Source organism: Canis lupus, chromosome X (assembly GCF_048164855.1).
Source record: "Canis lupus baileyi chromosome X, mCanLup2.hap1, whole genome shotgun sequence".
Lineage (NCBI taxonomy): Eukaryota > Metazoa > Chordata > Mammalia > Carnivora > Canidae > Canis > Canis lupus.
The window spans coordinates 63,699,718-63,727,587 of record NC_132876.1 but is presented as its reverse complement, the minus strand read 5'-3'; the positions used below and the strand labels follow the sequence as shown (position 1 = coordinate 63,727,587).

General features: G+C 38.8%; 1 protein-coding gene across 1 annotated transcript; it reads right to left on the bottom strand.

Moving 5' to 3' along the window:
* Positions 1 to 14,495: 14,495 nt before the first annotated feature.
* On the bottom strand, positions 14,496 to 16,876 carry RTL3 (retrotransposon Gag like 3). The gene is given in 5 exon segments (XM_072817816.1): positions 14,496 to 14,985; positions 14,987 to 15,055; positions 15,057 to 15,358; positions 15,512 to 15,828; positions 16,837 to 16,876. Coding segments are annotated over 5 exon segments (1,218 nt in total).
* Positions 16,877 to 27,870: the final 10,994 nt, after the last annotated feature.

The window sequence follows — 27,870 nt, the reverse complement described above, 5'->3', positions numbered from 1 at the left end:
ATTTGTTTCTTAAAATCCACATCCCATCAGTTTTAGAATAAACTTGCTCATGTCTCCAAAAATCTTTTCTGGGACTTCTATAGAAATTGCATTAAACTTGTAAGTCATTTTGGAGAGCCAATTAGTATTTTCTTTCTTTTTAAAAAAGATTCTATTTATTCATGAGAGACAGAGAGAGAGAAGCAGATATACAGGCAGAGGGAGAAGCAGGCCCCATGCAAGGAGCCCGATGTGGGACTTGATCCCAGAATCCTGGAATCATGTCCTGAGCTGAAGGGAGACGCTCAACCACTGAGCGACCCAGGCGTCCCTTTCTTTCTTTCTTTCTTTCTTTCTTTCTTTCTTTCTTTCTTTCTTTCTTTCTTTCTTTCTTTCTTTCTTTCTTTCTTTCTTTCTTTCTTTCCTTCCTTCTTTTTAAAGATTTTATTTATCCATTCATAGACACACACACACACACACACAGAGAGAGAGAGAGAGAGAGAGAGAGAGAGGCAGAGACACAGGCAGAGGGAGAAGCAGGCTCCATGTAGGGAGCCCAACGTGGGACTCGATCCCAGGTCTCCAGGATCACGCCCCGGGCTGTAGGCGGCGCTAAACCGCTGCGCCACATGGCTGCCTTTCTTTCTTTCTTTCTTTCTTTCTTTCTTTCTTTCTTTCTTTCTTTCTTTCTTTCTTTCTTTCTTTTTCTTTTTTCTTCTTTCTTTCTTTCTTTCTTTCTTTCTTTCTTTCTCTCTCTTCTTTTTCTTTCTTCTTTTTCTTTCTTCTTTCTTTCTTTCTTTCTTTCTTTCTTTCTCTTTTTCTTTCTTTTCTTTTTCAAAAGATAGATTCATTCATTCATTCATTCATTCATTCATTCGAAACACAGAGAGAGGCAGACATTGGCAGAAAGAGAAGCAGGCTCCCTGCAAGGAGCCTGATGCAGGATTCAATCCCGAGATCCTGGGATCACCCCCGGAGCCAAAGGCAGAGGGTCAGTCATTGAGCCACCCAGGTGTCCCAGAATTGGTCTTTTCTACGTTGAGTGTTCCTCTTCATTACCATGGTATATAGCTCTGTTTATTAAGATCTTCTTTGATTTATTTCATCAGGATTTTATGATTTTTAGCATACTAATTCCCATATATGTTTTGTTAGAGGTACACCTGAGCATTTTATTTTCTTTAGAGTGATTATAAATGGTATTATCTTTTAAATTTCAGTTTATACACGTTCATTTTTAGTATATAGGAATGTGATTGATTTTCATGTGATCTTGCTGAACTCACTTATTAATCCTAGAAGAGTTTGATTTCTTCTCTTCCTATTTGTATGCCTTTTATTTCTTTCCTTGTCTTATTGCAGTGGATTGATTTTCCAGTGTTATGTGAAATAAAAGTGATCAGAGTGGATATCCTTGCCTTCTTCCTGATCTTAGAGGAAAAGCATTCAGCCTTTCACCATTAAGTATAACATTATCAGTATGTTTTTTTTTTTTTGTAGGGTGGGTGGGTTAAAAATGTACTTTTTCAAGTTGAGAAAGTTTCTCTTTTCCTAATTTTCTGAGTACTTTTATCACGAATGGTTATTACATGAGTGATTTAAAATTTTCTAAAAAGCTACATAAAAAGTTTTTAAATAAGTAATATTCATTGTAATAAACTTTATATCACATTTTATATCCAAAGTATTGTTTTATTATGCAAATAGTATGAAATTATTAATAAGATGTTTTACATTTTTTGTACTGGATCTTAGAAATTTGGTCTATATTTTACATGTAGAGCACATCTTGATTTGGACCAGCCACATGTGGCTCATAGCTGCTATATTGAACAGTGTAGGTTTAGAGTGGTGGTATTTTAGGGAAGAAGTGCTTGAGTATCTTTTTATCCATGAAACTTAAGTTGATCTATTTTGTTTCTCTCTGTCTATTCTTTATGAAAATCCCATGGTGAACAGGATGGCAGAGTCCTTTGAACATTGTTCACTTTCCACTCAAACCAACAGTATAGTACAACAATTTCATGCTTTTAAAAAATGTTCATTTCACATGTAGATGGTTTGATATTAAGAAATCAATGGATAGAAAAATTATTCTTGGTGGCCTTCTTTTATCCAATTTAGCCACTAGCATAGCTAGAGCCCCTAGATTAACAATATGAGCATGACTTAAAATTTTAAGATAACAGTGGAGTAGGAAGGATGCCAAAATATAAACTTACAGATCTCTCATCAAATAGCTATGTAATCTTGGATAAATTCCTTGACTTCCTTGGACATCAGTTTATCCATCCAAAACATCAGGGGTCTATGTTCTCTTCAAATTTCAGGACTATAACAGAATTCTTTTATTTATGCATTTTATCAATAAATATATATGAAGGCCCTATTATGCCAGACACTCTGTTAGCATCTGCATATAGACAGATTTTATACTCTTCTCTTTGTTTTATCAGAGCTACTCTACTGAAAAAAGAAGATTAAAGAAATAATTACAAAAATAAGTTAGTGATGAAAGTGCTATAAAGAAAAAAAAATCTAAGGTTATCTAACCAACTCGGCAGAGAGAGGAGATGAGGAAATTGTTTAAGGAAAGCATGCCAGTCACCAGCTTTCTGTCCCATTGTTAAACTCATTTGTGCCAAAAACTAAAATTTTAGATAAGTTTAAGCATATTTAGTAATCATATTATAAATGCCCATAAAGTAAATACAGTACTCCAAGACAGAGGACTTTTCTTTGTGTACAGAAGCTATATAATAATAATAATTATTATTATAATCATATAATCGGATTATATGATTATGAATTATATGATTATTTATATAATATATTATATAATTCATAATAGAATTATAAATTATTATTATATCTTGAAGAAAACAAGAATGTTAATTGTTGGGTTTTGAAAATATGTCATATAATTAATTGTCAAAGGGACTTGATTTGTTTAATCTGGAGAGGGATTGATGTTTCAGTGGAATGAATGCTAAAGTAAATTTATTCAGATAGCTGAAAGGTTGTCATAAGGCAATGGCAACAGTTTTGTTCTGTGTAATCCCAAGAAGGAAGATACAGAAAGAAAGATATCAGCTAAATCTAAGAAAAGACTTTATAAGAGTTAGAGGGATGCACAATTAAGGTGGGGAGGTTGAGGAAATTGAAATAGATTAAAATTCCAACAAGAGGACTGAATTTAATGACCTTCACAATTTCTTTGAATTTTGAAATTCCAGTAAATTCAACATCATTTAGGGAGATGAAAAACGAAGGAATCCATCAAGTTGTCTTTTTTTCTTAAATTTTGAAACTGGAACATTGACAAAATACAGACGTGGGTCAGAAGAGAAAATGAGAGGCAGAATTTTAAAAGTTAATAACTCAGAGAAAGCCTGGAAACCATCTAAAAACTCAGGATACATGCGGCTGAAACTTGGAAATAACGAAACAGCCACAGCATAACTGTGGCCAAATCACAGAGGCTATTGCAGGAAGAGAAATAATCTTTTAAAGACTGGAAATAGAGACCAAATCTGGAGAACAGGGAAGCACACAACTTGTAAAGCTTGAAGTAGGAATGTCCAGGAATCCAGGATGGGATAGAGGTGGAAACAGGGAGACTTCCAGAAGAGATATAGAATTTAGGAGTGCGTGGACCTTGTCCAGGATAGGAGAGATAAATGCTTATCTCTGTCCTGTTTCATCATTCCAATTTTTTATTGTTTTGCCACTCCCTAATCCTGATATTCTTCCCTCCAAGTATCTATTTCAGTGTATTATTATTTTTACATTGATTTTAAGAAAACATTGTTTCTTTTTCTGAACTTAAAAAGCAGAGGAATTGAACCTCTGTTCATTACTCTTCACAAAACTTGAATTAATAAATATAATTTTGACTTGTATATTGACTCCCAATTGAATTCTGCCTGCCCAACCCTTTCAGTCAATAACACCTGATAGAAAAGTTTTCCTAGTTCCATTTTATTGCTACAGCCAGGTTGAGATTATGGTTGATCAAGGTAAGAAGGAGAAAGGCAGATCATCAAAGCAGTGGTATCCATTCCTTTCACAGTTCCTCAGATAAAAAGGCTATCTAGAAAGTCAAAATTATCTGCTTTGGCATGATAGTACTGGTGGAAAAGTATTTGAGGAAGGACACCAAGAAATCCTTTGCTTGGCTAGAATAAAAGGAATCGATTGTCAAGAGAGTACTTTATGAACCTGCATAGTCATATTGAGACTTTATTCCAAACTCAAGAAGAATCATTCTTAGGCCATTCTACCTACCCAAATCGCTCTTTAGTGCTAATGTGGACTTGAGTTCCTTCTTTACTTAGGGCTTCATATGAACCATCCACATTTATAAATAAGAATTGATGAAATTATTTTATTTATTTATTTATTTATTTATTTATTTATTTATTTACTGTTACTGGAATTAAATTTGCCAACATACAGAATAACACCCAGTGTTCATCCCGGCAAGTGCCTCCCTCAGTGCCCGTCACCCATTCACCCCCACCCCTTGCACTCCTCCCCTTCCACCACCCCTAGTTCGCTTCCCAGAGTTAGGAGTCTTTATGTTCTGTCTCCCTTTCTGATATTTCCCACACATTTCTTCTTCCTTCCCTTCTATTCCGTTTCACTATTATTTATATTCCCCAAATGAATGAGAACATATAATGTTTGTCCTAATGTCCCTGACTCATTTCACTCAGCGTAATACCCTCCAGTTCCATCCACGTCGAAGCAAATGGTGGGTATTTGTCATTTCTAATGGCTGAGTAATATTCCATTGTATACATAAACCACATCTTCTTTATCCATTCATCTTTCGATGGACACCGAGGCTCCGTCCACAGTTTGGCTATTGTGGACATTGCTGCTAGAAACATCGGGGTGCAAGTGTCCCAGCGTTTCATTGCATCTGTATCTTTGGGGTAAATCCCCAACAGTGCAATTGCTGGGTCTTAGGGCAGGTCTATTTTTAACTCTTTGAGGAACCTCCACACAGTTTTCCAGAGTGGCTGCACCAGTTCACATTCCCACCAACAGTGTAAGAGGGTTCCCTTTTCTCTGCATCCTCTCCAACATTTGTGGTTTCCTGTCTTGTTAATTTTCCCCATTCTCACTGGTGTGAGGTGGTATCTCATTGTGGTTTTGATTTGTATTTCCCTGATGGCAAGTGATGCAGAGCATTTTCTCATGTGCATGTTGGCCATGTCTATGTCTTCCCCTGTGAGATTTCTGTTCATGTCTTTTGCTCATTTCATGATTCGATTGTTTGTTTCTTTGCTGTTGAGTTGAATAAGTTCTTTATAGATCTTAGAAACTAGCCCTTTATCTGATAGGTAATTTGCAAATATCTTCTCCCATTCTGTAGGTTGTCCTTTAGTTTTGTTGACTGCATTCTTTGCTGCGCAAAAGCTTCTTATCTTGATGAAGTCCCAATAGTTCATTTTTGCTTTTGTTTCTTTTGCCTTCGTGGATGTATCTTGCAAGAAGTTACTGTGGCCAAGTTTAAAAAGGGTGTTGCCTGTGTTCTCCCCTAGAATTTTGATGGAATCGTGTCTTACATTTAGATCTTTCATCCATTTTGATGTTCCATTGATCTATATGTCTGATTTTGTGCCAGTACCACACTGTCTTGATGACCACAGCTTTGTAGTACAACCTGAAATCTGGCATTGTGTTGCCCCCATATATATGGTTTTCTTTTTTAAAATTCCCCTGGCTATTCGGGGTCTTTTCTAATTCCACACAAATCTTAAGATGATTTATTCTAGCTCTCTGAAGAATGTCCATGGTATTTTGATAGGGATTGCATTAAACGTGTAAATTGCCTTGGGTAACATTGCCATTTTCACAATTAATTCCGCCAATCCATGAGCATGGAATATTCTTCCATCTCTTTGTGTCTTCCTCAATTTCTTTCAGAAGTTTTCTATAGTTTTTAGGGTATAGATTCTTTACCTCTTTGGTTAGGTTTATTCCTAGGTATCTTATGCTTTTGGGTGCAATTGTCAATAGGATTGACTCCTTAATTTCTCTTTCTTCAGTCTCATTGTTAGTGTATAGAAATGCCACTGATTTCTGGGCATTGATTTTGTATCCTGCCACACTGCCAAATTGTTATATGAGTTCTAGCAATCTTGGGGTGGAGGCTTTTGGGTTTTCTATGTAGAGTATCATGTCATCGGCGAAGAGGGAGAGTTTGACTTCTTCTTTGCCAATTCGAATGCCTTTAATGTCTTTTTGTTGTCTGATTGCTGAGGCTAGGACTTCCAGAACTATGTTGAATAGCAGTGGTGAGAGTGGACATCCCTGTCTTGTTCCTGATCTTAGGGAAAAGGCTCCCAGTGCTTCCCTATTGAGAATTCTATTTGCTGTGGGCTTTTCACATATGGCTTTTAAGATGTTGAGGAATGTTCCCTCTATCCTTACACTCTGAAGAGTTTTGATCAGGTATGGATGTTGTATTTTGTCAAATGCTTTCTCTGCATCTAATGAGAGGATCATATGGTTCTTGGTTTTTCTCTTGCTGATATGATAAATCATACTGATTGTTTTACGAGTGTTGAACCAGCTTTGTGTCCCGGGAATAAATCCTACTTGGTCCTGGTGAATAATTTTCATAATATACTGTTGGATCCTATTGGCCAGTATCTTGTGGAGAATTTTTGCATCCATGTTCATCAGGGATATTGGTCTATACTTCTCCTTTTTGGTGGGGTCTTTGTCTGGTTTGGGAATTAAAGTGATGCTGGCCTCAAAGAACGAATTTGGAAGAACTCCATCTCTTTCTATCTTTCCAAACAGCTTTAGTAGAATACGTATGGTTTCTTCTTTAAACGTTTGATAGAATTCCCCAGGGAAGCCATCTGGCCCTGGACTTTTGTGTCTTGGGACGTTGTTGATGACTGCTTCAATTTCCTCCTGGTTATTTGCCTGTTCAGGTTCTCTATTTCTTCCTGTTCCAGTTTTGGTAGTTTGTGGCTTTCTAGGAATGCGTCCCTTTCTTCTAGATTGCCTAATTTATTGGCGTATAGCTGTTCATAATATGTTTTTAAAATCGTTTGTATTTCCTTGGTGTTGGGTAGTGATCTCTCTTTTCTCATTCATGATATTATTAATTTGAGTCTTCTCCCTCTTCTTTTTAATAAGGCTGGCTAATGGTTTATCTATCTTATTAATTCTTTCAAAGAACCAACTCCTGATTCTGTTGATCTGTTCCACTGTTCTTCTGGTTTCGATTTCGTTGAGTTCTGCTCGAATCTTTATTAACTCTCTTCTTCTGCTGGGTGTAGGATGTACTTGCTGTTTCTTCTCTAGCTCCTTTAGGTGTAAGTTTAGCTTTTGTATTTGAGTTCTTTCCAGTTTTTGTATGGATGCTTGTATTGCAATGTATTTCCCCCTCAGGACTGCTTTTGCTGCATCCCAAAGATTTTGAACGGTTGTATCTTCATTCTCATTAGTTTCCATGAATGTTTTTAATTCTTCCTTAATTTCCTGGTTGACCCTTTTGTCTTTTAGCAGGATGGTCCTTAACCTCCACGTGTTTGAGGTCCTTCCAAACTTCTTGTTGTGATTTAGTTATAATTTCAAGGCATTAGGTCTGAGAATATGCAGGGGATGATCCCAATCTTTTGGTATTCGTTCAGACCCGATTTGTGACACAGTATGTGGTCTATTCAGGAGAAAGTTCCATGTGCACTTGAGAAGAATGTGTATTCAGTTGCGTTTGGATATAAAGTTCTGTAAGTATCTGTGGAATCCATCTGGTCCAGTGTATCATTTCAAGCTCTTGTTTCTTTGGAGATGTTGTGTTTAGAAGACCTATCGAGGGTAGAAAGCGCTAGATTGAAGTCACCAAGTATAAGTGTATTATTATCTAAGTATGTCTTAACTTTGGTTATTAATTGATTGATATATTTGGCAGCTCCCACATTCAGGGCATATATATTGAGGATTGTTAAGTCCTCTTGTTGGATAAATCCTTTAAGTATGAGATAGTGTCCCTCTTCATCTCTCACTATAGTCTTCAGGGTAAATTTTAGTTTATCTGATATGAGGACGTCTTCCCCTCCTCTCTTTTGAGGACCATTTGAATGGTAAATGCTTCTCCAACATTTTATTTTCAGGCTGTAGGTGTCCTTCTGTCTAAAATGAGTCTCTTGTAGACAGCAAATAGATGGGTCCTGCTTTTTTATCCAGTCTGAAACCCTGTGCCTTTTGATGGGGTCATTAAGCCCATTCACGGTCAGAGTTACTATTGAAAGATATGAGTTTAGTGTCATCATGATATCTATTCAGTCCTTGTTTTTGTGGATTGTTCCACTGGACTTCTTGAAGGGGAATTTTAAGAGTCCCCCTTAAAATTTCTTGCAGAGCTGGTTTGGAGGTCACATATTCTTTCAGTTCCTGCCTGTCTTGGGAGCTCTTTATCTCTCCTTCCATCTGAATGAGAGCCTTGCTGGATAAAGTATTCTTGGTTGCATGTTTTTCTCATTTAGGACCCTGAATATATCCTGCCAGCCCTTTCTGGCCTGCCAGGTCTCTGTGGAGAGGTCTGCTGTTACCCTAATACTCCTCCTCACAAAAGTCAGGGATTTCTTGTCTCTTGCTGCTTTAAGGATCTTCTCTTTATCTTGGGAATTTGCAAGCTTAACTATTAAATGTCGAGGTGTTGAATGGTTTTTATTGATTTTAGTGGGGGGATCTCTCTATTTCCTGCCTTTGAATGCCTGTTTCTCTTCCCAGATTAGGAAAGTTTTCAGCTTCGTTTGTTCAAATATATATTCTGGCCCTCTGTCCCTTTCAGCACCCTCAGGAACCCCAATTAAACGTAGGTTTTTCTTTCAGGCTGTCATTTATTTCCCTTAATCTATCTTCATGGTCTTTTAATTGTTTGTCTCTTTTTTCCTCAGTTTCCCTCTTTGCCATCAACTTGTCTTCTGTGTCACTCACTTGTTCTTCCACCTCGTTAACCCTCGTCGTTAGGACTTCTAGTTTGTATTGCATCTCATTCAATTGATTTTTAATTTCTGCCTGATTGGATCTAAATTCTGCAGTCATGAAGTCTCTTGAGTCCTTTATGCTTTTTTCTAGATCCACCAGTAGCTGTATAGTAGTGCTTATGAATTGGTTTTCTGACATTGAATTGTAATCCAGATTTTGTAACTCTGTGGGAGAGAGGACTGTTTCTGATTCTTTCTTTTGAGGTGAGGTTTTCCTTCTAGTCATTTTGCTCAGTGTAGAGTGGCCAAAAAGACGTTGTATTGGGAAAAGGAGAAAAGAGAGGAGAGAAAGAAGGAAAGAGAAAAAAAAGAATAAAGGAAGAAAAAAAGAAAAAAGGAGACGAAAAAGAGAAAGAACAAAAGGGTGTGGGAAGCAAACAGAAATAAAAAAAAGAAACCACCTGGGAGTATCTTCTGATTCTGTATACCTTAAGTCCCTTGACTTCCCCTGGAACTTGTCCTTCTAGCTGGTCTTCTGGGGAAGGAGCCTGTTGTGCTGATTTTTAGGTGTTAACACTTGGGGGAGCTGTTCAGCCCCCTGCCTGGTGCAGGGCTCAGTGAGTAATGTTTATCCTGTTTATCCTGTGAGGTCACTGTGAGGCTCAGTTGTGTTTGTTTACCCTGTGAGGCCCCAGGAGGACCAACCACAGTGGCGGTGGCCAGCTGTGGAGCCCTGGATTCAGCTCCTGCAGTAGCTGTGGAGCTCTCAGCCTGCAGAGGCCTGGATGCTCCGGGGGCGGGGCTTCTGATCTGCTCAGCTTGGGGCGGGAGTGTCCTTGCTGTCCTGGGCCCTCCCGGCCTCTGACTGTCCCGGGGTGAGGCCGGTTCCTGGGCTGTGTCCCCAGCGCCCTGTGCTCCCGGGCCTGCGCTGTTGGATTCGCGCTACCCGCCGCGCAGCCGCCTCTCCTCGGAGCTGTAGCCCGAGCCCCTCTGAGCTGCTTCCGGGTCCAGCCGTGCGCCCGCTGCAGCCCTTTATGGAGCTCAGAGCACTCTCCCGGGGCGCAGGTGTCTGTTAGTGTCCCACGGAGCCTGAGGGCATCCCCGCCCTCCTGGGGTCCTGCTCTAACTCCCTGTGGGTGCCTTTCCACTCGGGAAGATTGGTGCAGCTCCTGCTTCTCCGGGAGGGAGCTTTCCTGTCCTGGGGTCACTGGCCCCGGCCTTAGCCTGGCTCCTCGCGGGTCCCCTCCCCCTTGGATGCCTTTTGTTTCTTTATTTCTTTTTTTCCCGTCTTCCTACCTTGATAGAAGAGTGAACTCTTCTCACTGTATCATTCCAGCTGTTCTCTCTTTAAATCTCAGGCTGAATTCGTAGATTTTCAGGATGATTTGAAGGTTATCTAGGTAATTTGGTGGGAACAGGTCACTTGGGGACCCTACTCTTCTGCCATCTTGCCCCTCCTCCGAAATATGAAATATTTTTTAAGGAAACAAACCAGGAAGGGAGGCTACCAAAATATATAGAATACTTTTCCTATTAAAGTTTAAACTTAGAAAAGTTAGCTAAAGAGGAAACTGTTTTCTTTGTACCTGTGCCAGTATTACAGAATATATAATTTCAGAAAATCCCCTCCAGTTAGAATCTTTAACATTTGAAACTAAAAAACTCCAAATGGAAAGACAGTTTCTTATAATTCATGAGCTTTCACCCATTATTAGGTTTTTAATTTTTTGATGGTTGGGACATCCTGCGTATGTGTTTGCATACTTTGAGTTCCTAATATGAGCAAGATATTAAAGTATTTAATATCAGTATTTAAGGAAAATTGGGCTTACTTTACTTTTAATCTTTGCTTTTGATAATTTGAGCCTATCTTCATAAAAATCTAAGAAGGTAAAAAATAATGGAGTTCCTTTATCACTTTCTTATTTTCTACATTGCTATCAAATTTCTAAAATATAAATGAATCATCTTTCCTTCCAACTTAAAAAACTACTTTGTGAGATAAGGGGCATATTACTTTTTTTGTTATAAACTTCTGATATATATGAATTTTTTACAGTGAGTGTGCATTATTTTGCAACAAAAGAGAAAAAACAACCGCACCCAAATCTAACACAGGAGAAAACAAAGATCCCAATCCAAATTGCCCATAGGATAAATTTTAAATGCTTTATTCAGGTAGATAGGTCTTTATCCTGAAACTTTCAATTGTTAAGTTTCATCTCCCCACCAATACCCACCACTTACCCTACACATGTGTACACACATCACTACTCCCCATTGAAATAGAACTATCTTTTCTAATGACACCATTATTTTCCCGTCCAACTTGCTTTTTTTTTTTTTCTGGGCACTCTATTCAATCTAGAAAACCACACCCTCCCTTTTGTTTCCAATGAGATTCCTTCAAGACCCAGCTCAAAACATACTTTTTTGGTCCATAGCAAAATTAGCCCTCTCCTCTGTGTACCAGGAGTGCTGTGTTGCACAACAGCTTCCCCTGTTCAGTGTGATCAGAGCAAGAACCACGAGGCATATATTAGACATCTTTGTACCTCTCTTACTCTTTCTCCATGCTTTGCCTGACACATTGAAGACATTCAGTAAATGCTTCTTAAATGAAAGAATAAATAAATGCACTAACAAATTAATATATTTTTTCTAAAGTAATATAAATCATGTCTAGTGAATAAATTCTGTTAAAGCAGTTAATAAAGATAATGTTTATTCAGCCTTAGAAGCAGGGTGGTGTATTGGCTAAAATTACAGCTCTGAAATGAGACAGATCAGGGTTTGTTTTTTAGCATCTACCAATTCCTAGCAGTATGACCTTTGACAATTGACTTCACCTCAGCGGGGTTTGACTTCTTTGATTTATACAAAGGGTCTAATAATACCTGAATCACTTAGCCCAATGTCTGGCAAAACCCAGGTGCTCATTAAATGGTAGTTATTACTGTTAATTTTATCATCTCATATAATGTGTCAGTTTGGTATATTTGTTACCATCACACATTTTATTATTTATGCAACTATGTGAAAGGGGGCTGTGCCATTAGTTTAACAAAAGGAAATCTTCCAAGAGATGAAATAAAGTTTGAAGGTTAATGGGGTGGCGAGGGGGTTAGAGGTGAGATCAAGGAAACTGGAGAAACAGAACTACTAACTCCCCAAGAAAGAACTACCACCCAAATGGTCCCTGCAATTTTTATTTTGAGTCCCCTCATCCCTTTTCAGGGTTATCTCACTTAGCTCTCTGCCACCACAATGTCATTTGGCCCTTACCACTGCCTTAGGGAGAAAGGACACAAGCTGTGAATACCAAACACTTCACTACTCACTAACTCTGTCACTTTGGGCAAGTGAACTGACCTCACTGGGACTCTATTTGCTCATTGATAAAATAGGAGCAAACATACCCACTACATTGGGTTGTTCTGAGGCATAAGTTAATGTATATAACATGCCTGATTTTAGAGCTGGAACATATTAGATGCTCAATGAATGATTGGTTCCTCACCTATCTTTTTTTCTAGGGTTATGATTATATATTTGATTATTTGTCTAAGAGGCAGAATCTCCTTCAAGTGGCTTCAGAAGGAGACTCCAAAAGGAGTGTTGAAAAAAGAGAGGAAAAGCATTAGTTTATTTTGATCAGTTATCATATCTTACCTGAAGATCCTACCCTTCCATCCCCCCAGTGGGAATGTGTATCTGTGTGTGATTTAAGTCAGGTCACTACCTCCTCTCAGGTCCATAAGTAAGTAAGTTCCTTTTATTTTTTTTATTTCATTTTTTTGTAAGTTCCTTTTATTGACTTGACTCTGTATGTCATGCAAGCAGCATGGCTAGCAGGACATGGGAATCTCTATATTTGGGAGAGGTATAATTGGCTACTAATAATCTGCATGTATTAAAAGTTGATTCCTGTTACCCCATTCCTATACACAAGCAAAATCAGATTAATAGGCATGAGCCTTAGGACAAGTATCCTTGGTGCAGGAAATAAGACCTTGTCACTTTGCTGGGAAAGTTGGGTCACTGAAGGGTCTCATTACCTTCTTCAATACTTTTGTTTGGTAGACTTATGAAGTCCAAAAAGTTTGCTTCTAAAGCTGCCCAATATCTGTGTTGCTGCTCCCTTTATTTTTGTAAGAATTTATCATTCTCTCATCCCTGCCCTCAGCACCCCCTAGCCCTCACCTAAGCCCTTCCGAAACTTTCCTTCCAATCTTCCCCAAACCCTCTTTTCAATCTTCACTCTACCTTCCCCCCATCCCTTCATACCTTACCCAATTTCCCTCCAGCACAACCATTCCCTCCATCACCCACTGACTTGACAACTCCCGGAATATTCAAGATCTCACACAAACTTTAAGCCTTTTCCAATTCCCTTCCTCCCAATTAACTTCCTCCCAATGTACTTGTCCCTTTCCTCTTCTCTCAGCTAAGCCATGAAATAATTCAAACACTTTTAGAAATTGCCAGTGTTTGACTTTTTAAAAATATCACTTGCAAAATTGTCTTCTTTATTGAGAAAATGTTGCACTTGTTGCGATAAAGAAAATCTTGATAAAAAAGTCAACTACAACTAACAACTACATTTTTTCAATGTTAGTTTCTAATATGTATACTCATAGATCTTGTTAGTATAAATTGTAATCAAGACAGCTCCACATTAATGCAGGGTTCAAGGTGGGAGCATACAGAGGTGGTGAAAAAAAGCAACTCAAAAGTCATCAGGTTCGTTGCCTGATCAGAGATCATTGCATGATCTGAGAGGCAGGGTCATTGTACAAGTACTTGTCGTTCTTTGCCAGTGCATGTACTCATGTGGGGAGCTGAGAGAGGCAGGAGAGACAACCTTAAGCAGACTTGCACTGTGCCTGGAGCCCAACATGGGCTCTATCTCAGGACTCTGAGATCATGACCTGAGCTGAAACCAAGAATTGGAAGTTCAGCTGACTGTGCCACCCAGGTGCCCCATTCGTGGGAGATTCAGAGAGCAGCAAATGTTGATGACAGCTGAGGTAACAGAAAACAGGTTGTTAGGCACAGTCATTATTCAGCAATTATTTCATTATGACATCTCCTATTCTACCTGTACCTTGAAGCAATTGTAGTGACAATAATGGGATGGAAAGGACACAGTGAGTGTACTCCACTCAATGTTTAGATCATGTGCTTCAAACCGGTGAATTCCAAGAATCAGAGGGTACTTTGTGGCACATGAATAATCCCAAATTGGAACTATGCAACGTGGTTTCCAATTTCAACTTCCACAGGAGTTGTTTCATTGATTTATGGATCCATTAATCAATAGATGTCCATCTACCACCTCAAGCTTCAGAAGTAAGATATTATTGCAGATGCACAGATTCTCTTGAAGAACCACAGAATGGTCAATGCTGTTTCTGTAGGAGCCCAAATCCACCATTGCTTGCTAAAAGAACTGTTGTCTTCCCAGTCAGATTTCAACAGTAAGCCATAGGGTATGAGACATAGATATTGGAAGTGAAGGGGGCACATATTTGTAGATTGGCCTGACTGGATTCCCCCTTACCACCAGGTCTTGATGTTTCCTTCCTGCTGTGCATGATAAGGCTTGACAGAACAAACTCTGGCAAAATGACCAGGATGACCACAGGAGAGGCACAAGTGACTTTCACAACAGTGGGCCCATTCAGCTTCACTGAGATGTGGGCTATTTCTTTCAGCCTGCACAGGCTGGTTTTTAGCTATTGAATTCTCAGGCCCACCTCCCTCCTCAGAAGGACTTGCTCCTTGTGGGTTTGGATCAGTCTTACTACTTAGTTTCTCTTCTAGGCACTGAGTGATCAGATTAAATAGGTTGGTGGCTGATGGGTTATTGTGAGACAGATAGTCTGAGATAGAACTGGAAAGCCCTTCCTGAAATTGGATGCAGAGAGTGCTTTCATCACAGTTTTGCTCTTGAACAATGAGATGGAAGTGGGTCATATACTGATGGGCAGGATCCTCCCATTGGCACAGCTGACTGATGCAGTGACTGACATGTTTTCCAGACTGTCAAAGTATCCTGGAGCACTTGTATGAAACTTTCAAATTGCTCCAGCAGGGCACTTTGGATATCTAGTAAGGGCTAAAAACATTCCTGCCTCACCTGAGAAGCAGTTGCCAACAAAGCTCACTACAGCTGCTTCAGTGTGATGCAGGTGCCCTCTGACTCTTATGTAACTATTCAATTGAATCAAGAACTCAGAAAGTTTATGAGCATCTCCCCTGAAGTCTAAACAGTATTCCGGGGGAAAAGCTTCCCCTTCTAACCCACTGGGGGACTGGAACTCTGAAGCTGCTGATGTCAAAGAAGCTATTAGGCCTTCCAGGGACTTCTGGGGTGATGAGGGCTATAGGAACTCCTGGGTATCTAAAGGATCCAGGGCCTAGTGGGGTACTGCAGGTTCCAGAGACTCCTGGAGAGTTGGAAGCTTAAGGGGTTCCAGGTATGTTGGGGTGTCCTGGCAATCTGCTGCCTTGTGGGTTTCCTGGGCGCTTGCGAGATCCTGGTGCTCTAAATTCTAGGATTTCTGGGCCACCAGGGCATCCTGGATATCTGGGGGCTTTGGGGGCTTAATTTCTGGAGGCTTGTTGGCCTCCTGGGCCACTGGGGGCCTCTGGAGTTCCTTGACTTCTGGGAGATTTGGGGATTTCCAGGCTTCTGAGAGCTTACAGACCAGTGAAGGTTCCTGGGGCTCATGGGTTGTTGGAAGTTCCAGAGACTCTGGGGCTGCTGGAGGTTCCAAGGGCCTCTGGGTTTCCTGGACCATTGGTGTTTTCTGGTGCTCCTGGGCTGCTGGGGGCTTCCAGGCTGGGACCTCCTGGGGCTCTCTGAGATTTTGGAGTTTCTCAAATTCTGGGAATTTTTGGCACTTTCAGGATTTTGGGAAATCTAGGTTTTCTAGGGATTTCTGTGGCTCCTGGGACTCTGAGGGTTACTGAAGTGGTTCAACTTCTTTGGCTGTTTGGGGCATCTGGAGCTCTATATCTGGGCCTGTGGGGCAACAGTTTCTTCCATCAGCCACTACACTCGGGCTTGCAAAATTTTATTCTCCAATTTCAGAACAATATAGGAAGCTACTAAGTCCTCTACCATCTTTGGCAGTTAGCTACATAGAGAGATTGGGTGGTTTTTCTAAAAGTTCCATTTAGAAAAAGCACCTTTCAAAAAGATGTCAGGCTCTGTGAATTTTTCAAGAGATAGGGATTTGGGTCCCACCAAGGTTGATTACCAGGTCACTGGTTGCTTCTGGAGCTCAGCAAGGGAGGTATGAGATACGCTGTAAGGAGAGTGGGATCTGAGGATCAGAAACTGTGGAAAATCACTCGTTTAAAATAAATTAGAACAAATCTTGCCTAACAATGCTGGGTTTCTATTACTATAGGCTCATTCATGAGATGAGTCATATATGCTGGTTCTGACCCCATTTCATTTTAAAAACAACATCTGATCCAGACTGTGTATGTCATTTTGCTTTTTTTCTGTTGAAACTTAACATTAGAAGCAACTTATCCCTATTCTTTTCTAGTTTATATAGTCTTTAATATCTTATGTCTGCTTAATATCCCAATGTAACATTTGGGTTTTAACAGATGCTTTCAATGACTAAATAAAATGTTTGAGCAATATGGAGATTTTAGGCTCTGTGGTGGGTCAACCCAAGAGATATTTTTGGGTGACTGAGGTATAAACTCTTTCTGACACCTCAGAAATCATACCACAAAAGTAACCACACAAGACCAACCTCAGAAGAAAATAAGCAAAAGTTGACTAAGTATATATGTGTGCTCAGCAGACACATGTGTATTATTTATAAAATGCCTCAAAATAGTTAAGAAAATAATCTTTATAAATGTACATTACCATTCAGAGACTTAGTCCAGGAGCTCAGCTGTGTACCCATCGTTGAGGAGGAAGATGTGTAAATGGCTGTGGAGGCTTGCCTTTTCAGCACACACTGAACTCAAACAAACACACCCACTCCCAGAACACATTCCAACTTTCCTCTGTAACATAACTATTTAGAGTGTGGAAGAGGGTTTTTTTTTTTTGGTTGGGGGGGTTGACAGTACCTTACAGTTTAAAACTGCAGGGAAAGTGAGATGATGCACTGATGTGAGGCAGGCTCATATACTCAGTCCTTGGTTAATTTAATAAATATTTGGCTAGAAAATTAGAAATAATACCACTGCCCTTGTAAAAAAAAGTTGCAAACATTTCTGAACGACCACAGTGGTTTGGGACTTTATTTTTTATGTCTGTCTCATGTAACCTCCCCTTACTCCATCCACACTGGGGTGTTTGTTTAATTCTCACTGAGAGGGCAGCCTGCAGTCCCTCAGGCCCTTCCCCATCCCACCTACTCAGTACCTAGGGTCCCTCCCGGTAATGTTTTCTTGGGATCATTATCATGAATACATCTAGACAAGGTATAATATGGTAAGACCGTGGGTGAGGCGAATTTTGTTGAAGGGTACTTGTAGCAGTCTTGCAGGGACCCCGGTTTGAATGCCTTTGCCCAGGGTTCTCATTCTTCTTTAAGCCACTCAGGTGCAATAAGCAAATTCCAGGTACCCCCTTAAGGGCTGGCCTCTTGAGAAGTGACCTCACTCAAGATCTCACCTTCTCTTCTCATGACAAATTATAATCACAAATTAGGTAGGGCTAAGGGAGAGCTGTTTTTGTCTCTTTACTAGAGTGGGACTGGGAATTGTCTTTTGCAACTTCAAATCACACATCTAGTTAGTGATGTTCTCAAGTCTCCTTTAAAAACATTCAGCTCTACATTAGTCAGCATAATGGATAAACCCTGGTGATGGAATATGCTCAAACTACAGCAAATTGACTAACTGAATCAGAATCCAGAGGCTTTGAAAAGAAAAGATCTCACACACACACACACACACACACACACACACACACACACATACACACAATGGAATATTAGCCATTAGAAAGGACGAATACCCACCATTTGCTTCAACGTGGATGGAACTCGAAGGTATTATGCTGAATGAAGTAAGTCAATCAGAGAAGGACAAACATTATATTCTTTCACTCATACAGGGAATTTAAAAAATAGTGAAAGGGATTATAGGGGAAAGGAGAGAAAATGAGTGGGAAACAACAGAGAGAGTGACAGAACATGAGAGACTCCTAACTCTGGGAAATGAACAAGGGGCAGTGGAAGGGGAGGTGGACAGGTGGTTGGAGTGACTGGGTGATGGGCACTGAGGGGGCACTTGACGGGATGAGCACTAGGTGTTATACTATATATTGGCATCAAAGTCCAATAAAATATTAAAAAATAAAAATAAAGCTTCACATTGATTATAAAAAAAGGAAAGTAAAATCTTTAGCAAATCAAGTTATATTCTTTCCCTCCCTTTTAATGTTTTAGTCTTTAGAAACATACCATACATAAAAAATACCACCATCATCTGGGAATGATGTGTTCTATTAATGTGAATTTTTCAGATAACTAAAGCTTTCCCTTTGAGAATCCAAAACACACAATTGAAGTTTACCTTATTAATTAAAAAATTTAAATAATTATAGCATGCATTACACTTCTTTCTCCATTCTTAAGTAAACGATTCTGAACATAATTTATTTTTAATGGTTTGAGGGTCATAAGTACACAAACAAGCTCCTTTACTGTGTTGTAACACTATATTACCTCTTGAAAGCTGCTGAGGTATAAAGTGGTCTGTCTCCAAATAAAAACCTCTAAATTGCTATGGTTTCCAACTACATATAATTTTTTTCTTTGTATTTTTTCTAATCTTTTGCTATCAGGCTGTCTCAAAGCCCTTCACATGGTTACCTATATGCTTGTTTATACTAAGTATAGACAAATTTAAAAATTAATTCTAAAATTTAATCTAAAACTCAGTCTATGAAACTGTAAAATGGAGCTATTGATTATATTTAACTGTACAGAGTTACAAAGGTTTAGTGAAATAATGATTATAAAAGGTTTAGCACAGTGTATATTAGCTAGTGACATATAATAAAGGTTAATAATAATAATAATAAGCTGTAGCAGCAGTAACCTCATTTAAATCCATTACTTTTAATTGTGAATTTGTAAACTGGATAGGTGAACTTGCTGGAATTGTGTAGGGACTGAGTAGGAGCTCTCATATGAAGAAATCTACAGTGCAAGGCTTTTATGGCATTGGTTTTTCACCACTCAGAAGCTTGCTTTTTTTCCCCCTTCCTGGCTGAGTTATGAATGAATTAATTGATTTACCAAATAATTCTTTAGAATCAGAACTGGAGGCACTTAGGCAGGAAGATGAGTTGATTAACAAGGGGATTGTGGAGTAACCAAGACAGACTTTTAAAAGTCCATAAACTAAAGCAGTGAACAGTGCCTTGCCTACAGGCATATTTACCCAATGGGAAGCATAGGGACATTTCTCCTTACCCCTACCCTCCTGCTAAAGACCAAAGACCAAATTCAACATCTTTAAGTACAAATTCCAAACTGCCTAAACTTATAGAATTATTTTCTTTTCAGTAGAAAAAAAAAAGAGCTACACTGACTTTTGTCAGAATGACTAAAGTAATTTTAATATCCTGAATTTGTAAAAGTAAGAATAGGAAAGTAATCACATTGAAATTCTCATGTGTCACCTACACTTTAATCCTTCTTACACTCACATTGTGAGATTTGTGGAGACTTTATAATGCTTATAAACACATTTTAAATAAATGAGGTTTTGTTAACTGGGCAAATTAATTTTTAGGGAAGCATAAGATAAATGTGTTCATTAAACATATAAAAAAGCTGCACAGTTATGCTCAGTTATGTTAATAAATTACATATGCTGATTGTTAGCTTAGGGATAAAAGAAAGATTGAATAATTTGAAATTCTACTGTGTACACTGCACTAAGGATCATAATTTGGGGAGGCAAATGTACAATCTAAAACATTTCACATGTGTGTCAGAATCTTCCTTACTAATGCTGGCTGAACTGCATCTTCAAGCAATCAATCTTTTGCCCTCCTTCTTTCTACCCTGGAAATAGTCAATAGGACAGGTTACTTGACAGATCTCTGGCCCAATGCCCAGCTACACTTGGGGACAGACCTGCTATGTTGTCTATTTTGTTCAATATGTTATTTCTATGGTTGCATTAGAGCTTGCAGCACTTTCGTAATTTTAATCCATAATGTGCTTAGTACAGATTGAAACTTTTCATTGTCATCAACATTTTATAACACTAGGACAGCTGGAGTTCCCAGCTCCTTCCCAAATCTTTCTAAGAATTCTTCTTACTCATATGACTGGGATCCAGAGAACCTGGTAAAGTAGTATGAACAAGGTCTATCTTAGTAAAACTCTGAAGGAGTTAAAATTTGTCACCCTTTTATCTTCCTTTATGACATGTACCATCTTCTCATTCTATTTCTTTTCCTATGCATACTTAGGGGGCCTTTTCCCTTTGATGTACTGTCATTTTGGGAAATGAATCCCTCCTGAGATATTACCTCTTAGGTTTCTAAAGACATTTTCTTGGGGCATTTTCATTTTCATAGGATATTCTGAAAGGCTGCAACCCCTTCGAAAACTTTCTGTTTGAAAAGATGCTCTGGGACAGAGATACCATTTTAACATCTTTCAGATTATACCATTCACTGCCTCTGTATTTCATTTTCTTATAAGACTGTATGCCTTCTAGTGTTGGCAGATTTGCCTAATGATTCAATACTTTGGCTTCACTGAACCCTGTTGATGTGCTAAACAGGCCACTCTAGCTGAGGGCTGAAGGAACCACCACCACAGCATAACAAGGGACTAAGGGACTTTGCTATAATACAACTTGTGAGGATATCTTTTTTGTAGTTATCTGGCTCTCTCATCTACTTCCTGGATCCCTGGTATTTTAGGTTTGCCAATGCTGGTCCATCCATAAAGCACACTAAGTCAGAACTGATGGCATCAGCAAGGCAGAAGAGAGAGGAGTGGGGAGAGGAGGGTAGAATAAGGAAGGTGGGGTTAGGGAGAAGGAAAGATATCAGAAGATCTAGGAAGAAGCTTTAAAACTGAGCATGTGTACATTTTGGTCATTTAGTCTTTTTAAATTAATTAATTAATTAATTAATTAATTAATTAATTATAGAGAGAAAGCACAAGTGGGAGGAGGGACAGAGGGATAGGGAGAGAAGCAGACTCCCCACTGAGCATGGAGCCTGATGTGGGGCTTGGTCTCATGACACTGAGATCATGACCTGAGCCAAAATCAAGAGTTGGCCATTTATCTGACTGAGCTATTCAGGTGCCCCTACATTTTGGTAATTTAAAGATAAAATTTAATTTTATGTGTTTATAGAAGCAATGTCCACAATAGCCAAACTATGGAAAGAGCCCAGATGTCCATTAACAGGTGAATGGGTAAAGAAGATGTGAGATATATATATCTCACATGGAATACTACTCAGCCATCAAACAAAATGAAATCTTGCCATTTGTAGCAAAGTGGATGGAGCTAGAGGGTATTATACTAAGTGAAATAAGTCAGTCAGAGAAATACAAATAACATGATTTCACTCATATGTGGTATTTAGGAAACAAAACAGATGAACATAAGGGAAAGGAAGGAAAAATAAAATAATATGAAAACAGAGGGAGGCAAGCCATAAAAGACTCTTAAATATAGGAAACAAACTGAGGGTTGCTGGAGAGGAAGTGGATGGGGGATGGGGTAACTGGGTGATGAGCATTAATGAAGGCACTTGATGGAATGAGCACTGGGTGTTATATGCAACTGATGAATCTCTAAATTCTACCTCTGAAACTAATGATACACTATATGTTAATTAAGTTGAACTTAAAACAATTTTATGGTTTAGCATACTAAATATCACATGGAGGAGACTACTTTTTAGTGCTTAGGCTTACCTGTAAAGGTCTTAATCAGGCAATGGGAGTAGTATGGTCTATATAGAGTCAGAGACTACTAAAGGGATGGTGATAGATCCTCAGTAGGACTAGAGAGGAAGATTAGAGTGTACTGATGAGAGATGCAGCAGTGAATGGGACATTGAGGAGGGCAAATACCCAAGCCTGCCAACTTTACATTTTTGTGTGGTACAAATGAGATAATAGTTGTGAAAATGTTTTTAAAAAAATATGCTAGTGGAAAGAAAGCAGGGGCAGCCCAGGTGGCTCAGCGGTTTAGCACCGCCTTCAGTCTAGGGCCTGATCCTGGAGACCGGGGATCGAGTCCCACATCAGGCTCCCTGCATGGAGCCTGTTTTCCCTCTGCCTGTGTCTCTGCCTCTCTCTCTCTCTCTCTCTGTCTCTCATGAATAAATAAATAAAAATCTTAAAAAAAAGAAAGAAAGCAGACTTTGTGATTTTTTTAAGTTTTATTTATTTATTCATGAGAGACACACAAAAGGCAGAGACACAGAGGGAGAAGCAGGTTTCTCATAGGGAGCCTGATGTGGGACTAAATCCCTGGGCCCAGGATCATGTCTGAGCTAAAGGCAGACACTCAACTGCTGAGCTACCCAGGTGTCCCAGAAAGCGGGCTTTGAATTAGGGCAAGCCTAAAGTTCAATTCTTAGCTCTGGTCTTTACTAGCTGTGTGATCCTGGCCAAATTACTTAAATTCTCTGAGACTCATTTTCCTCATCTGGAAAGTAGAGGGTAATAATAGGTAATTACTTAGTTGTTGTGAGGATTAAAAATAACGTTCATACCTAACAATAGGCATTTGCTGAGTTGTAGCTGATAATAAATTTATATTGATGGTAAAAGAGATTACCACTAAATTTCATGTATCAGCTTATCTAGTGCATCCAAACAAAATTCCTCTCAGCTTTTTGTATATACACCCACCATTAGTAATAAAATTATACCACTAATATTTATTGAGCATCCAGGCAGTTAAAGGCACTGTGCTGTGTGTGTGTGTGTGTGTGTGTGTGTGTGTGTGTGTTTGGGGGTGTGTATGATGTAACCTACATGGAATTTTTCTCGAAGAGTGTTCAAGCCAGTAAAACAGGCAACATAGGTACTTTAGAATAAATAAGTAAGAAATTTCCCAGTGCTAAATGCCATATAAGAAAATCAGATAAAGTCCTATGAAAGTGGAAAAAAGAGAGAGCTTGTGAATGTGGTGAGGCGGGAAGAGAAAGAGTGAAGGGTGGAATCTGAGATGGTTTAAAAAAAAAGTGGTAACCTTTGAGCTGAGCTTTTGGGTTGGACTTTAAAAGGAAGGTAAGATTTTATCGATTTTATCATCCTAATGTGAGAGCAAAATTAGAATGAATGAAAAAAAAAAAAAGACATTCCCAGTGGAGTAAACAGCAAAAACAAAAGCACAGAGTTTAGGAATTGCAGCCTATAAATAAATAAATTGAACGAAGCCTAGGGTATATAAAGAAGTGTATAATTCACAGATGCTTAATGTGATACATAGATATTCAAAGAGAAAGTTGATATTTAGCACAGAGATGACAGTAAAAAGCATGTATTGATCACATATACATGGTCAAGAAATATGTGATCCTGGCAATTTGTAACTTTCCTATATATTTTCTGATTTTTAAAAAAGATTTTATTTATTTACTTGAGAGAGAGAGAAAGAGAAAGAGAAAGAGCGAGAGGAAGAGCAAGAAGAAGGAGCAGAGGGAGAGGGACAAGCAGACTCCATGCTGAGCATAGATCCAGATGTGGGGCTCAATCCCATGACCCAAGATCATGATCTGAACAGAAATCAAGAATTATATGTGTAACTGACTGAACCAACCAGGTGTCCCTGCCTTATATATTTTCTTAATTTACTAAACTACAGGCTCACATTAGCTCCCCCCTTCAAAAATATCTGATAGGTCTTGAATATGCTCTATCAGCTGATTTTAATATTTTAATGTTCTCTTAACATTTCAAGAACTTTTTAATATGTGTTTTCTTAACACTCTGTAATCCTGCCTGTGATTTACTCCATGCTTAGAATAAATTCCCCTCCTCCTCTAAACTGGATATTAAACAAGCAGGACTATCTCATCTTAACCCCAGCATGGACCTCTTGGTTTAGCTATTTTATCTCAATTATTTCCTCTTGGAGCATATTTACATAATCAAATTCCATTTCCCCATTTCCTTCCATTTCATTTCTGCCATGCTTTTGTTCTTGTCACTACAGTATTTGATTTTTCTAGCACAGCTGGGTTATCTAAAATTGAATTATTTGTGTATATTCCTGACATAAAAATAGGCCCCATCTTATTGTCTGATTATCTCCTGGCTGAAATACTAAAACAGAACATATTACTGATGAGTCACATCAGATTCCTGGGACACGTGTATTTTCTCCACATGCCAGTAGGCCAGAGTCTACCAGCATGTGCAAATGGGAAAGATTACACTGATGAATTATTTGTAGAGGGTTGAAAAGGTATTTTGGTTTTCTTAATTTTTAAAGAAGATTTAGAGATTTCTTTTTTCAGCTGTCTTCAGGCTATCTAGGTGGTACTAAGGGCCACTTTTTGCTTTCAACATTTGTGTATCCCACATATAGTGCACTCTAATCACTGTGCTCAATCAGGATAACTGCAGTAGATAGTGTTTGAAAAGTAAGGACTGTTACTTAAAAAGAACCCCACTGGGGCATTCCTGGTAAGTTTCATAAGAAACTGTTAATTATAAGTGACTCTGGGTAGTGAAGATGGAGGGCATTTTTAGTTTTCATTTTACATTTTCTGTAGCATTTGGGTTATTTTTGAAATATGAGTATACATTTCTCTTGAATCATTTTTATTAAAACAGCTTTATTGAGTTATAATTCATATTTTTAAAACTGCACACATTTTTTTGTGTACAATTTGACTTATCCAACCATATCCATAGTTTAGACATATCCAAACACCCGTGACACCATTACCACAATGAAGATAATAGACACATCCAACACCTCTCAGAGTTTCTTGTGTCCCTTTGTACATATGTGTGTATGTGTGTCTGTGTGGCAAGAACACTTAATGTGAGAACAGATAATCCTTTTATGACAAAAAAAGAGACTTACTGCCTATCTGTGGCCTTCTGTCCAAGTTTATTGATTTGGTATTCAAAACCCTGTAGGATGCAGTTTTACCCAACTTCTCCAGCAGTGCTTCCTTTTTCCTTTATTATATACCCTACTAGCCTTGTTAGTCTCTACATGGTGTCGCTCACCTGGCACACTCACTCTATCTTTGTTTACATGTCTATGACCTCTGACTAGCTCTCTACATTTAGAAATCTGAGCCTTTTTCTAGGCCCAGCTCAGAAGCTGCCTCCTCCAAAATGCTTTAGCTGATTTCCCCAGCCCATACATCCTCTCTCTGCTCTGTGCCAGTGTTACAAATGCAGCCAACACTGATTGCAGTTCTCAGTTGGAATCTAATTATATTTTATCTTAGTTTTCTTTGATTAGAGGATCAAGATTCTTGTTCTGTCACAGCCTAGCTGAATGATTTTGGGTGGATAGCAAGCTCTCTGGGTCTGCTTCCTCATCTAGAAAATGAAGGATATTAGATTATTTCCTAAGTGCCTTCTAATTTTAACAATCTAGGATTCTAATATTTGTGAAAGAAGCTTTCAAAAACTCTAAAGCACTATATAATAGAGAATGGTATTAGGATTACACTTTTTAAAAATTCCCCACAGCTTTTACATTTACCAGGTAAAATAGCTGTATTTCTGAAAAACTGCTTGTATAAATCATCTTAAAATTTAATAAAAATTCCACTTCTTTGGTTAACAAAGGCCTAAGAGTTGAATAAGAATTAAGAGTTAAGTAACAGTGAAAGTCCAACTTTCAAAAATATCAGAAAGCCTATTCTTCACATTAGGGAAACTGATTTAAACATTGTTCTTTTATTGGCAGCTATACCTTTCATTAATTTTTTAAGATTGATTGATTGATGAGAGAGAGGGTAGGAAGGAGGAGCAGAGGTAGAGAGACAGGCAGACTTCGGGCTGAGCATGGAGCCCAATAGAGGGCTTGATCTCAGGACCCTGAGATTATGACCTGAGTCAAAACCAAAAGCTGGATGCTTAACTGACTGGTCCACCCAGGTGCCCTTATGCTTTTCATTCTTGAGCTAAAAATCACTCGAATATATTTTGATTAAACGTCCATTTCACATTCATAACCCATTAGGTGTTTGATTTCATGAAGTTTGAAAATTTATAAATGTCCTGGTGTCATAATTTAATAGTTTGTCCTGGAGAAACTAACTTCTCAAAACTGGTAGATAATACTAATGCATTAGGCACTATACTATCTCTTCGCTTACATTAGCTTTACATTAACTCATTCTGTTCCCACAACAACCCAGTAAGAAAGGCATTTCCCCTATCCATTTTACAGATTTGAAGACTGAGGCTCAGAATGGTTAAATAATGTATCAAGGGGCCATATTGTTGATAACTGGCAGAGATGGGACTTCATTTCAAGGCATCTGTCTTTATACTCTGTGCTCTAAATGATTTAAACTAGTATCCTGGGCTGCTTCATCTCTGCCCCCAACTTTCTGTATGTCCATGAATAAGTTTCCTCATTTCTGAGCCTTATTTCCTTATTTGAAAGTTAAGAAGGCTAGATTAGTCAGAGATTGCAAACTGGCTATCTCTGGGCTAGAGATAGCCTGCAGATTTGTTTTGATTAGTTTGTACTTATTTGAAAGTTGATTAAAAATGAGAAGATTCTACAAAATTACATATTTCTGACTTCTGGGAAATTATGAAACCTATGCTAGGTCCACATTCCCATGTAGCAATCACCAATAGGACCTGAGTAAATACTGGCTGCTTCCTTTAAATGGAGAACACACTCTTTAGTTTTCTGCAGTCTCTACCACTCCCTATTGCATGACACATACCTGCTTTACTCTTAAACTTTTTCTGCCTGGTTTCTCATAGACATTTAAGCTACACCTCTAATCCCTGATGCATGATCTTTAAGGTCAATTCAAGCTTTGACATTCAATAATTCTATGTGATGTAAAAAAAAGTACTGAAGTTGCTATTGTTTGCACACAAGAATAGAATGGATCACAAAGATATGTTGAGTGAAAGAAGCTAAAAACAGGGGCAGCCCCGGTGGCTCAACGTTTTGGCGCGCCTTCAGCCCAGGGCGTGATCCTGGAGACCTGGGATCGAATCCCACATCGGGCTCCCTGCATGGAGCCTGCTTCTCCCTCTGCCTGTGTCTCTGCCTCTCTCTGTGTCTCTCATGAATAAATAAACAAAATATTTGAAAAAGAAGCTAAAAACAAAAGAGTAAATGATACTATTTTTTAAAGTTCAAGAGCAGGCAAATTTAATAGGTAGTGGTACCAGTCTGAAGAGTAGTTACCACTGGGGATAAGGGGTATTCAATGGGAAGATGTACAAAGGAACTTTCTATGTATTGAACAGAGTGGTGGTCACATGGGTGTATGCATATGTAAAATGTCACTGGAGATTTATGCATTGCATGTCATATGAATTGTATATTGCATTTTAAACAAGATACTTATAAAACAATGGTGTTCAGTAGCTCTCAAATGCTAGTCCTCAAAAGGTGGCCTCAGAATAATCTGAGATTTTTTCCTTAAAAGCAGATTTCTAGGGCAGCCCCAGTGGCTCAGTGGTTTAGCGTTGCCTTCAGCCCAGGGCCTGATCCTGGAGACCCAGGACCCAGTCCCACGTCGGGCTCCCTGCATGGAGCCTGCTTCTCCCTCTGCCTGTGTCTCGGCCTCTCTCTCTCTCTCTCTCTCACTCTCGCTCTCACTCTCGCTCTCTCTCTCAGTCTGTGTCTCTCATGAATAAATAAATAAAATCTTTAAAAAAGAAAAAAGCAGATTTCCAGGACCCAACAAAGACCTACTTTTCCAAAATCTCTAGAAATA